The sequence below is a fragment of the Uranotaenia lowii genome, chromosome 1 (assembly GCF_029784155.1).
Source record: "Uranotaenia lowii strain MFRU-FL chromosome 1, ASM2978415v1, whole genome shotgun sequence".
Taxonomy (NCBI): domain Eukaryota; kingdom Metazoa; phylum Arthropoda; class Insecta; order Diptera; family Culicidae; genus Uranotaenia; species Uranotaenia lowii.
Genome location: NC_073691.1, coordinates 123,156,906 through 123,169,363, shown reverse-complemented (window position 1 = coordinate 123,169,363; position 12,458 = coordinate 123,156,906). Strand labels below are relative to the sequence as shown.

General features: G+C 39.9%; 3 protein-coding genes across 4 annotated transcripts; 2 read left to right on the top strand and 1 right to left on the bottom strand.

Annotated features, from left to right (window-relative positions):
- Positions 1-2,203: 2,203 nt before the first annotated feature.
- LOC129739614 (formylglycine-generating enzyme) lies at positions 2,204-3,663 on the bottom strand. The gene is made up of 3 exons (XM_055731095.1): positions 3,504-3,663; positions 2,885-3,428; positions 2,204-2,828 (listed from the first exon to the last, which is right to left on the bottom strand). Exons 2-3 carry the CDS (start codon positions 3,423-3,425, stop codon positions 2,335-2,337), a joined length of 1,035 nt encoding a protein of 344 aa, XP_055587070.1. The 5' UTR covers positions 3,426-3,428; positions 3,504-3,663; the 3' UTR covers positions 2,204-2,334.
- A 695-nt stretch (positions 3,664-4,358) lies between these two features.
- On the top strand, positions 4,359-5,526 carry LOC129738995 (uncharacterized). Its single transcript, XM_055730348.1, has 2 exons — positions 4,359-4,497; positions 4,557-5,526. The coding sequence occupies exons 1-2, from the start codon at positions 4,458-4,460 to the stop codon at positions 5,456-5,458; spliced, it is 942 nt and encodes a 313-aa protein (XP_055586323.1). The 5' UTR covers positions 4,359-4,457; the 3' UTR covers positions 5,459-5,526.
- A 498-nt stretch (positions 5,527-6,024) lies between these two features.
- Positions 6,025-8,074, top strand: LOC129753944 (TBC1 domain family member 5-like). 2 transcript variants are annotated; one of them, XM_055749802.1, is made up of 5 exons: positions 6,025-6,504; positions 6,564-7,094; positions 7,150-7,200; positions 7,254-7,648; positions 7,713-8,074. In XM_055749802.1, the coding sequence occupies exons 1-5, from the start codon at positions 6,497-6,499 to the stop codon at positions 7,826-7,828; spliced, it is 1,101 nt and encodes a 366-aa protein (XP_055605777.1). In that variant the 5' UTR covers positions 6,025-6,496; the 3' UTR covers positions 7,829-8,074. The 2 variants fall into 2 exon arrangements, with proteins under 2 accessions (XP_055605777.1, XP_055605773.1); XM_055749798.1 differs by having other exon boundaries at positions 6,026-6,500; positions 7,713-8,063.
- The last annotated feature ends 4,384 nt before the right edge of the window (positions 8,075-12,458 follow it).

Genomic DNA, 12,458 nt, shown 5'->3' with positions numbered 1-12,458 from the left:
TAATAAGAATGCAAAATCGATTTTATTCACAAATACACCAAGTTGTGAAAAAAATGACAAAAATTACAGAAAGGATGAAAAAATAATATAAATTAAAGATGGATTTTGACTCTCAGGTCGAACAGGAAGAGGAATTCAAACCGACAATTGGAAGGTTCAGTGCGCACCACCTGACCAACGAAAACGGCCTCAGACTAATAGATTTCACCGCCTCCAAACGAATGACCGTACGTAGTACCTTTTTCCAGTAAGGCCTCCCACACAACAAGTAAACCAGGAGATCGCCGTACCAAACGCAATCACAGCTGATCGCCACGTTTTGATAGACAGCGGGCACTTCTCGAACCTCATTGACTTCAGATCCTGTCGGGGCGCCAACATCGAGTCAGACCATTATCTGGTGATGGTGAAAATGTGCCCAAAACTCTACGTTGTGAACAACATACGAAACCGACGCTCGTCTCGGTTAAATATCGCAGTTGCTTCAGAGCAACCTGAGATCGCGGCAGATTATGCGCAATCGCTCGAAGCAGCGCTGCCGGCAGAGGGCGAGTTTGACGAAGCTCCTCTCGAAGACTGTTGGGATATCATCAAGACAGCCATCAAAAGCGTTGCGGAGAACGTTATCAGGCATTAGAACGAACTCGACGGAAAGACTGGTTCGACGATAAGTGTAGGAGGGTGATGGAGGGATAGAATGCCGCGCGGGCGGCAGTAGTGCAAAGAAGCACCCGTCGAAATGTGGAAAATCACCGACAGCGAAAGGGGCAGCGAGTCCGAGTTTTCCAGGAGAGAAAGCGTCGTCTAGACGAGGAGGAGCTTGAGCAGCTGCATGGTTCCCAAGAAACACGAAAGTTCTATCAGAAACTCAACGCATCCCGCAAAGGCTTCGTGCCGCAAGCCGAAATGGTCCTGGATAAGGATGGGGCCATCCTGAAGGACAATCGTGAGGTGATCAAAAGGTGGAAGCAGCACTTCGAAGAACACCTGAACGGCGCACATGCAGAAGATCCAAACAGTGGGGGAAGGTACATCGCCGGCATAGCCAACGACGTAGAGAATTCACTCCCAAGATGAGTGAAGTTAAGGAAGCCATTCGCCAGCTGAATAGCAACAAGTTGGCTGGGAAGGATGGCATCGCAGTTGAACTCATCAAAATGGGCCCGGACAAGTTGGCCGATTGCCTGATGGTCCGGATCTCGGACACATAACAGCTACTGGAGGAGTGGAAGGAGGGGGTAATATGCTCCATCTACATGAAGGACGACAAATTGGACTGTGAGAACTACCGAGCGATCACTGTCCTAAATGCCGCCTACAAAGTGCTGTTCCGAATCCTTCTCCGCAGCCTAACGCCACAAGCAAACAGATTTGTGGGAAGTCATCAGGCCGGCTTCATGAAGGGATGGTCAACGACAGACCAGATATTCACATTACGGCAAATCCTCCAAAAATGCCGTGAACACCAAGTCCCTACGCACCATTTATTCATCGACTTCAAAGCAGCATACGACACGATCGACCATAACGAGCAATGGAAAATCATGGACGAGAACGACTTTTCCGGGAATCTGATCAGACTGATCAAGGCGATGATGGATGGAACGCAGTGCTGTGTGCGGATTTCGGATGAATTGTCGAGTTCATTCGAATCGCGCAGGGGGCTTCGACAAGACGATGGTTTATCTTCCATGATGTTCAACGTGGCGCTACAAGGTGTTGTTCGACGAGCGGTGTGTAGGCGAAGGATAAACCACGAGCTCGTGCGACTCTACGGCGAACCCAATATCCAAAAGGAGGTGAAGGCTGGTGGAAGGTGGTGACCAAGTGGAGCGTGATCTGGTGAATGTGGGATGTCCGAGAAATAGAGTTTTAGGAATTATGTTCATCAAGTTATGTATGTCGTGAGACGGAATACTATGAAAATAAATTAAAAATACAAGATACAGATGATGATCATAACATAAATTTCAAAAATAAAAAACAAATATGGTTGACGTTTTTAAAATTTTGATTTCTTTTTTTTTCATTTTTGTCTTTGTATCTTTGAAAAAGTTAAAAAAGGATTTTTTTTTCTATTTTTGTACCGTAAAAAAATTAAATTCGATATTTTTATTCGAATTTTATAGATTTGCGTAGTGTAATGTATCATATAAAAGCTTAAAATGTCAATGGTTTTCTCATTATAAATGAAACTTTGATCTAATAAGCAATTTACATAATATTTGAACGTGGTAAAGTGTCTATAATTAGATCAGATCAGATTTTTCAGACAGCTATGTATATTGATAGCTGTCTGAAAAATCACATAGAGCAGTTGTACAGTCAGTTGGTTCAGTCGATATCAGCAGCACAACGGAAACCCAAATTTCCTGCTGAACTATCCTCGGTATTCTGAGATCTAGCGGCACACCGATACCGATAACAGTACGATTCATGGCACAGATATGAACCACCTTTTTTAACTCGATTCGGAGCTTCTGACTCCTCCTGTTCGTCCCAGCGATCGTCGGTCCATTCCCAAACATTACCCACTATGTTGTACAAATCAAAGGCGTTTTGACGGAAACGATCTACAGGACATGTACCCTCGCATCCATCTTCCGCCAAATTACCCTCCGGGAACAATCCCTGCCATATGTTCATGTAGTGCTCATCCTTTGGCATCATTTTGTTGCCCCATGGGAAAAGTTTTTGCTTTCTTCCCCCGCGACAAGCAACTTCCCATTCCGCTTCGGTGGGCAAACGCTTTTCTTTCCAGCGGCAGTAGGACACAGCATCATTCCACGACACGTGGACAACCGGATGATCTAAGCGATTTTCTAATCCTATGAATTTTAACAACTTGATTATAAGATTATGATGTAAAGCTTTTTTCTACTACCTTTTTCTGGATCGCCCTCCGGCTGTTTCCAGTTTGCTCCTTGAATTTTGTACCACCAAGGGGCAGCGGCAACTCTAAAATCATTGTAATGTTTCCGGACTTCTGGAGTAAGAAATTCTTGAAACACGAAACTATCGCCAAACTTTTCTGCCTCGCTTACATAGCCTGTCTGCTGGACAAAGTCACGAAATTGCAGGTTGGATACTTCATATCGGTCCAGGTAAAATTCCTTCAGCTCAACTTCACGCTCCGGTCCCTCCTTATCGTCGGTGAAAAATGGTTCGTTAGTACCGATCACGTATTTTCCACCAGGTATTAAACTCATATCGATGAACTTCTTGGAGTGTTCCACAAGCTTAAGTAGATTTGTGGGAGAATCTTCGCCGTGCGCGTTCGCTTCATGTTTTTCGGGAAAAATTACGTGTTCCTGTGGAGCTTCTGGTCCATTTGGTGTTCGCTTTAGTTTATTACAGCCGCAATCGGCTGTTGCTTTTATAGTTAGAGTAAGTATTACCAGATATGTTCCATATTTGAAATCCATTCTCTGGAATGAAAAAAATCGACGTATGGGATGAATGACTTCCTTCATCAGCAGCTGCCTTGATGATCAGATACATACCCTAATCTTTTTCTAATCTTTGCAAATTTCAAAAATGCTTTTCATATCACTTTGTTTGTCCTGAAAACAAATGTTAAGCGATGTACAAATTATCGTAACTGCTTATTTTCTGGAATGCTGATAAGAACAACCAAACAGATCCATTGCTTGTTTACAAACTTGATAATATACGAATATACGTATACGAAATTTCGACGAGGGGACACTAAATGCTCGAATTACAAATCTATTACACACCTTACACACGTATCCCCCGAAACCTGTGGTAATCAAAATTGAACGCACGTTTTTGTTTTTAATGTTCTCTGTATTCTAACTCAAGAACTCTTTAATAGTGCTCATATGAGAATTTTCAAATAACTGTATTTTATCGAGAATTCTATAGAACTGGGATGGTTATATTCAGCCAAACACCCACCAACAAAATTTCGCTGCTCAAAAATCGAGCCAGGTCGATAAATAACGTTGAAAATAAAATGAAGCGACAAATTTAAACAACAGAGTGAACTGTGGAGTTTTACATCCAAGAAGTGTACTGAATTTAATGTGAAATATAAAGGAAAATAATACCGTTTAACCATATTTCACTATATACTTCTGTAAGGTTTTTTCATGGTGGGTTGAGTTGTGCGAGACCTCGGCAACCTCAAGCACAAACTTATGTGTCGACAAAAAACGTTCGGATCATAACGGAAATGAACTTGTGCTATAGAAAACACATTAAACTTATTTTTTATCAATTCATGAAAATTTTTATTTTGAATTTTTTGCCCGTTATTGATCGTGAGTGTCGGTGCAAAGCTCTTACACGAATTACATTGTTCGATCATAATACGTTGACTAACCCCTCGTTTTGTTTACGTTTTTCACCGACACGGTGCGAAATTTATTTTGAATTTCCCAGCACGTTTTTTTGGATTTCACCGTGATTTACTATCGAGCTAAATTATCATAATGGTGAAGAAAGAAAAAAATATCTCAGGAGATTATAAAGGTACGTTAGCTCTCTACATATCCCCGTGAAATTATAATTAACCATATGCTTTATTCCAGATTTGTCGTCGGAAAGTGACATTCCACAAACTCCATTGGCTGCATCCACACAGATGTCCCCGAAAAAGGAATCCAAACGAGTTATTTCATATGGAGAGAGTGCTTCTGAAAATGAATCAGAAGACTACCAGCCATCTTCCCCAACCAGTAAAGTTTCCCCATCAACGGCTGGGATTGGTTCGAAAACCGCAAGCCTTGCAAAGGAAAAATATTTAACCAAGTTTCCTTTCGTACGATCGTGTAAACCACGTTACGCAGTGGATTTAGATTTAACCGACCCCGACGATGAAGTGTGGATCGTTCAGTGCCCTAGTTCAATCGATGCCAAGAAGTTACTTCTGAAAGCTTCTCTAGAAACTGATAAACTTGGAGAAACCTGTAGCATAAAGTCTGCTGCAACCAATGACTCTTTAGAAGGCCTTATTGTGAAAAATTCAAACTCTAAACCGATCACCCTGATGACAGGTGTAGATTTCAAATCGTTTGTTCCAAAGGGAACTATTCAGGTTCGAGAAGCGCTACAAACTAAGCAATCTATTCAGCTGGGGTTAATGAAAGAGGAAACCACGAGCGAAGACATTCCTTTTCCGGAAGACATCAAGGAAAGGCATCCTCTGCTTGGTCCAGACTATCGGTCGATGCTTAAACTATCGAAGCCAGTACGGAAGGCATTAAGTTGGGCCCGACAACGTTCGGAACAGTGTTACCTACGCGAAGACGTGTCCAGTGTAGCGGAACCGGAAAGTCCAAAGAAGGCTAAGAAACGCAAGCTCAAGATTGAATCGAATTCTGAGCTAGTGATAGACGAAACATTGACCTCTACTCGTAAAAAGGTTAAAAAAGAGACGGCAAACGATAATAATGGTGCGCAAGACGATTTATCTTGGTTGAGTAATATCTAGAAGACTGGTAGAATATTCAACCTTGCTTTTCGAAAGTGGTCGACTTTGCTAAGGTCTATAATAAATGATTGAATGAAAATCTTAGCTCGTTTTTGAGTTTGTTGTTAATCAGGTACCTGTATCCCGACACAGATGCTGATCCGCTTTGTTTATGATTTTTTGTTTTTGAAAATCCGAAAAAGCTGATTAAGGGTTTCAACCATTTCAACTAATAAACTACCTACTTATCGTACATCGTATTAAGAAGGTTGATTAGTGTGTCAAACTGATCGTATTACTCTGTAGTGTAAAATAATGTATTAGTCAAACAATTTTATATTTAAAATGAGGTAGCGAGTTAATAAGGATTTCGGCAAACATTTTTTGTTCAATAGTTTTTAATAGAATTGTAAATATTCATGAATCTGGGCATTTTTGATTTCAACGTTCAGTTACGATGGCACCACTGCTTTTCTCTTGAAATTGAGCGCTGGCATGCCAATATTTTGAAATATCAGCTGTTTGAGTTCCAGTTGGGCGAATGAGCTACCCTGTTTTGTTTACATTTTTGAGACAAAAGAATTGAGTTACCAGTCATTTTTTTTATTTCCGCTAGCTTCTTCCAAACGTCCCGAACTAAACAAAACGGAAAATAGAAAGTTTCGTCTCCATCGTGATTATTGCGAATCCCTTTTGTGTTGACACGATTCATCACGCAGATAGTGCACTTTGTTTCTAAACCGGCGGCTTCCCAAAAGTGACGCATCATATTTGGAAAACTGATAATCTCGGGAGAGGGACAAAATAATGACGATAAGGGTCGCTGGTGGATTATAGCCTAGCTGTTAAGCTACACAGCCAGTCGGAAATTGTTTACGGGTAGTAACGTTATACGTATCGAATTTAGTACGCAAGGAATTGGTTATTCGGCTGGGTGCGTTTCGACAGTTTTGATACAACCAGGACTAAGAATGGTAGATCTTTCAGAGCCAGCGGAAGTTGTTCAAGCGAATGAAACAGCATCCCACTGTAGCCGAGAAATAAGCGGAGTGGATAAATATGAGTAAGTATCTTGTTTTAATTACTTTTTGCTAATACCCGTTGAATGAGTTGGAATTTTTTTCAGGCTTGAATGGCGCAACATCCTTGTAATTGCTAACGATACAGCTCTGTTTGATCTGCGGCACAGTGCCATCCGGGGGGACCTGAGGGCCTCGCCGTTCCGTAGTGTATGTTGGGCCATATTTCTACAGGTCTTAAAAACTCCTTCTGGTGATTGGACGAGACAACGTGATCAGCTGCGTAGCGAATATCAAAAGCTGAAGCATCAGTACGTTTTAAATCCACACAGCAACAGAGATGGCAGCGACGATCCACTATCGCAATCCAAGCAAAGCGTGTGGAATCAACACTTCTGTGATCAAGAGCTGTGTGCGGTGATCAAACAAGACGTGGTGCGCACGTTTCCTGGAGTGGATTTCTTTCGAAAATCCAAAATACAGGAAATGATGGTTAATATTCTGTTCTGCTATGCCAGGGTGCATCCCACCATGTGCTATCGCCAGGGAATGCACGAAATATTGGCCCCGTTGATTTTCGTTATCCATAGCGACCAACAAGCATTGGCACACATACAGGAACTGAACCCATCTGTGGAGTAATATTTTTGCTTATCCTTTTTTGAATCGTATTTATATGGTTGATTTTTCCAGTCCCATACTCCTGATGGTTTTGGACCCAGAATTTATCGAAGAAGATGCTTAGTAAGTCTTGCCTAGTTGTTAAAAGATGTAAAAACTCCAAAATTCCCTTTCAGTTCTATTTTTTCTAATATTATGGACCGGATAGCGTCATTCTACCGAACAATGGAAGTCATTCCGACGGCGACCGGTCACTTCCCGGTGGCCACCCCATCTACACCACTGCTTAGCCCAACTTCGAAACGAAGACCTGAAATAGAAGTCGTCGAACAGTTGAACTTCATCAAGGACAAAATCCTGATCAAAGAAGATTTGCACCTGCACAACCATCTGCTGAAACTTGATATTCCGCTTGCCATTTTCGGAGTACGCTGGCTGAGGTTACTGTTCGGACGTGAATACGCACTGCAAGACCTTTTGCTCCTATGGGATGCCATCTTTGGGGAAGGTGAACAACTGGAGTTAATCAACTTCATTGTGGTGGCCATGCTGATCCGCATCCGTGATAAGTGTAAGTGCCATGTTTAATCACAAGTGATCTTATTTGTTAACAAATCTGTTGTTTTGCCTTTCAGTGATTTACAGCGATTATACAACTTGTTTAACGTTTTTGATGCGTTATCCAACGAATGTGGATGTTTCGCTGATTATTCGGCACGCACTTCACATGAAGTCTCCTAAGGTGAGCTGAATATTATTTAATTTATGTAGGTAATCGATAGATGAATGTTCAACGCTCGCGCAAAGGAATCTCAACATTAATCCTCATCCGTCCCGGAAATTTTTACACGTTACAGTCCCATTTACATTTTTTTTCTGGAATGTCAGCATTTTTTTTAAATATGTATTTATTTGTATCAATTTATCAATTATCATCAATTCATAAAATATTCATTACATTTTACATTGAATTAGGTGTTCAGCTTAATAATGAACTGTTCAGAGCTCTATAAATTACTAATCACTAAAATTTATTTATTTTCGATTTAAATTTGTTGAGCACAATTGAGTACTTAAATGTAGAACATCCTGTAACGTCAAAAAATAATAATAATAAACTAAAAACTATTCTAAAATTCAACTAATTATAAAGAGAACGAATCTCTGCGATGGAAGACTGCATCGATTTGCCTCTGAAGTTAGAGATGATTTGGTTGGCCATCTCTTCGATTGATTTAATGCCCGCAATCCGATGAAGATCTTCGGTGCTGTGCCAAAATGGAAGCTGCAAAATCATTTTCAGAACTTTGTTTCGAATCCTCTGGATGGCTTTCTTCCTCGTCGCGCAGCAGCTGTTGATGAGAGAATAGAGAGATTTAGTGTATTTATTACATTTAGATTGAATATCTTCAATGTGATTTTTAAAAGTAAGATTCCGATCAAGTGTGAGTCCCAAGTACTTCACATGATCCGACCATTCTAATGAACCCCCATTAAAAGTTATGGAATGATTTTCATTAGGTTTTAAAAATTGAGCCCTTGGCTTATGGGGAAATAAAATAAGTTGAGTTTTGGAAGCGTTAGGAGAAATTTTCCACATTTTCAAGTAATTCAAAAAGGAATTTAAATTTTGTTGCAAACTACTGCAAACGTAAATTTCGACCTTTGACTGAAAGCAAAGTATCATCAGCAAATAATCTTCTACCTTTTCCTTCTGGTACATCAGGAAGATCAGAAGTAAAAATATTGTATATAATTGGCCCAAGTATACTGCCCTGAGGGACACCAGCTCTAATGAGTGTCCTTTCAGAGCATTAATTTTGATAGCTTACTTGTAAGGTTCCGGCTAGTCAAGTAATTTTGAATAGCTTCGGTGAGATATACAGGAAAATAAAATCGAGTTAACTTATTTACTAAACACTGTCAAAAGCTTTTTAAATATCAAGAAGAGCAACACCAGTTGAAATAATCTTCAGATTTGCTATCGTTAACAATATTAGTTACACTCAAAAGTTGATGTGTAGTAGAATGTTCATGACGAAAACCAAATTGTTTATCAGGGAAAATAGAATTCTGATTAATGTGGATCATCATTCTATTCAAAATAACTCTCTCAAATAGTTTACTTGAAGAAGGAAGCAAACTAATTGGTCGATAACTTGAAGGCTCTGAATCACTTTTTCCAGGTTTCAAAATTGGAGTTACTTTGGCATTTTTCCATTTATTGGGAAAATAAGCCAAGTGAAAACATTTATTGAAGCTTTTTACTAAAAAATTTAAAGTGCTTTCAGGCAACTTTTTAATAAGAATATAGAAAATCCCATCTTCCCCCGGAGCTTTCATATTTTAAAATTCTTAGAATATCAACTTAAGTTCATCAATATTGGTCTCACATGAACTTTTAAATACATTTTGCTTAGAAAGAATATCTTCAAATTCTAGGGAAATTTGAGCATCAATTGGACTTACAACGTTTAAATTAAAATCATGAGCAGACTCAAACTGTTTGGCTAATTTTTTAGCTTTTTTCTGCCTTAGTTAAAATAAGTTTATCTCCATCTTCCAAAGTAGGAATTGGCTTCAGGGGCTTTTTCAGAATTTTAGTTAATTTCCAGAATGGCTTTCAGTGGAGTTTTACGTCCTCTAATGCTTTTGCAAAATTTTCGTTACGAATAAAATTTAAACGACGTTTGATCTCTTCTTGAAGGTCGCAATATATAAATTTTAAATAAGGATTTCTAGTTCGTTGATGTGGGCGTTGATGAATGTTTTCCATTCGTATCAAAAACTGATGATCATCATCGATCGAAGGTTGATTAAATTTATGTTTAACTTTGGGTATTGAAGCGGCTTTAGCATTGCCTATTGAGCTTGTCAAATTTTCTACAGCCAAATCAATATCTTCTATTGAATTCAGTGGAACGTTTACATCTAAATTACGTTCAATAAAAATCCTTAACGCTCCCAGTCGGCTTTTTGAAAGTTTAAAGTTGATTTTAAAGGGTTTTCAATGAGACTTTGGGGTAAAGTAAAAGTTACTGGAAATTTGTCTGAATCGAGGTCCGCATGAGTAACATGAGTAATATTCCCATTTGAATTTGATGAAATAGTATTCCAAGATCGGTGTTTTGCATTGAAGTCACTTATAATAAAAAAAAATAGATTTGTTTCTGGTGAGTTTTTGTAAATCTCCCTAAAAAATTTTCTGTTCACCGCTACATTGAAAAGGCAAATATGCGGCAATAATTATAATTTTCCCCATAGACGTTTCTAATTCAATTCCAATTGTTTCTTTTCGTCGCGTGGGTCTTTGCCGATTTCCATCCGAAATTTGTTGTTCGTTGCTTATGTTTTTTGTAGTCACAGGCTCGCAAGGCCCGCAGTTAACCCCACTATCTCGCAGGAGGACCGTCGTGATGTTGCTGTTTAGGGTCCCGAACACCACCAGGACGTTGTTGCACTCCGCACGCCGCCCCTGACATGGAGAACAGACGCGTACGAAGTCCCCTGACTCAGTCTGCATGCGACCAAAGCATCCACCGGGGTTGGGTACCCGATCTCCTCTAAGGTTGCTCGCACCCCAGCTAGCACCACGGGGAGGTAGAGAATCGGAGTTGCAGACAAGAGGTGATATGACCACTACCCGAAGGTTGGGTGTATGGGGTCTCGAGTTGCACATTGTCTACCGTTCACTAGCCACCAATTGTTTCTAAGACTTTTGTATTGAAAGAAGGTAGAAGTCTATATTTGAGACGACTATTGATGACGATAGCTACACCCCCACCTTGTCGATCAAGTCGATCATTTCGCAAAATTTTAAAGAAAGCATTGCTTTTCAAGTTATTGTCTGGTTTAAAAAAAGTTTCAGTGATGGCAGCAATATGTATGTTTTAAGTTTTCAAAAATAAAAAGGAATTCATCTTGGTTAGCCAGCAAAGATCTAGCGTTCCAGTTCATAATATTTAAACATCTATCTGGATTCATGAGGGAATCTTAAAGTCATAATAATTTTGTTAGCATAATTAAAAGAAGTTTCAAAAGCTTCGAACATTTAATTTGCTTTCAACATGAGTTGCATCATCTCCATTAAATTTTGATGCAAAAATTTTAATTTTTCCTCAGTAATCTCACCCAAATCAACAAAATTGTTAGGATCAGAAAATGAAGGTGAAGAACGGGTATTTGAATTTCGGGGAGTTTCTTAAGCCTTCGCATGTACGTTGAGAGTCGACTGACGTAAATGACTTAATTCAATTTTTTGGTTAGGAATCGAAACAAAATTTTTACAATTCTGAGTAAGAATTAGATTCTGGTTGCAGAGGAAAAATTAAAATACTAATTAGTAGCAATTAACATCAAACTTGATATGTGATTCCGGAGCTTAGCATCGGAAATTAAAATTCAATTTCGAATTATGAATCCAAACTTAAATTTAAGTTTTGAATTTTCCAAAGTTTCGGAAATGCACAACCTGTCAATCAACCGTTTTTTGCATGTAAACTCATACTTTCTTCAGTTCCTCGACTTTCTTCACTACCATAGGTCTTTTAAGAAGGTGTTGCTTCATAATCGCCCAGTACTTCTAGATGGGGCGGAGCTCCGGAATGTTGGGAGGGTTGAACATTTTCGGCACGAAATTGACCTTATTATTCGCATACCACTTCAGAACATCCTTAGAGTCTGGCCAGAAGATTGTTGGAACATGTGGCCGGGTGTCTGTTTGAAGTCGGCCTTCACATATGTTTCGTCGTCTATGATGCAGCATTCAACTTTCGTCAGCATGTTGAGGTACAACTTCCTGGAACTGGTTTTGACGAACTTGTTCTGCTTCTCGTCGCGATTAGTTCGAAGCCCAGCCTTAGTTTTGGCCTTCTGGACAAAATTTCGGGTTAGGTGCAGCTTCTTAGTCACATCTCGAACGGAGGCGTTCGAGTTTTGGTTGAAGGTACCAACTACGCGGTTGTGATTTTTGGTGTTGTACGGAATACTTTTTCCTTCACTTCTGGGCTTCCGATCGGTGGTCAATCGTTCCTCGAACCGCTGATTTGATGGAATTGGCGATTCCCAACGTTTTAGCGATCAAATAGCGCAGATATTTAAGGCTGCTGCTGCTGATTGTTTTGATCTGGCCTTCCGGTGGAAATAAGACGGAATTGCCCCTGAAAAGCGCAGATATTTAAGGCTGCTGCTGCTGATTGTTTTGATCTGGCCTTCCGGTGGAAATAAGACGGAATTGCCCCTGAAAAGCGCAGATATTTAAGGCTGCTGCTGCTGATTGTTTTGATTTGGCCTTCCGGTGGAAATAAGACGGAATTGCCCCTGAAAAGCGCAGATATTTAAGGCTGCTGCTGCTGATTGTTTTGATTTGGCCTTCCGGTGGA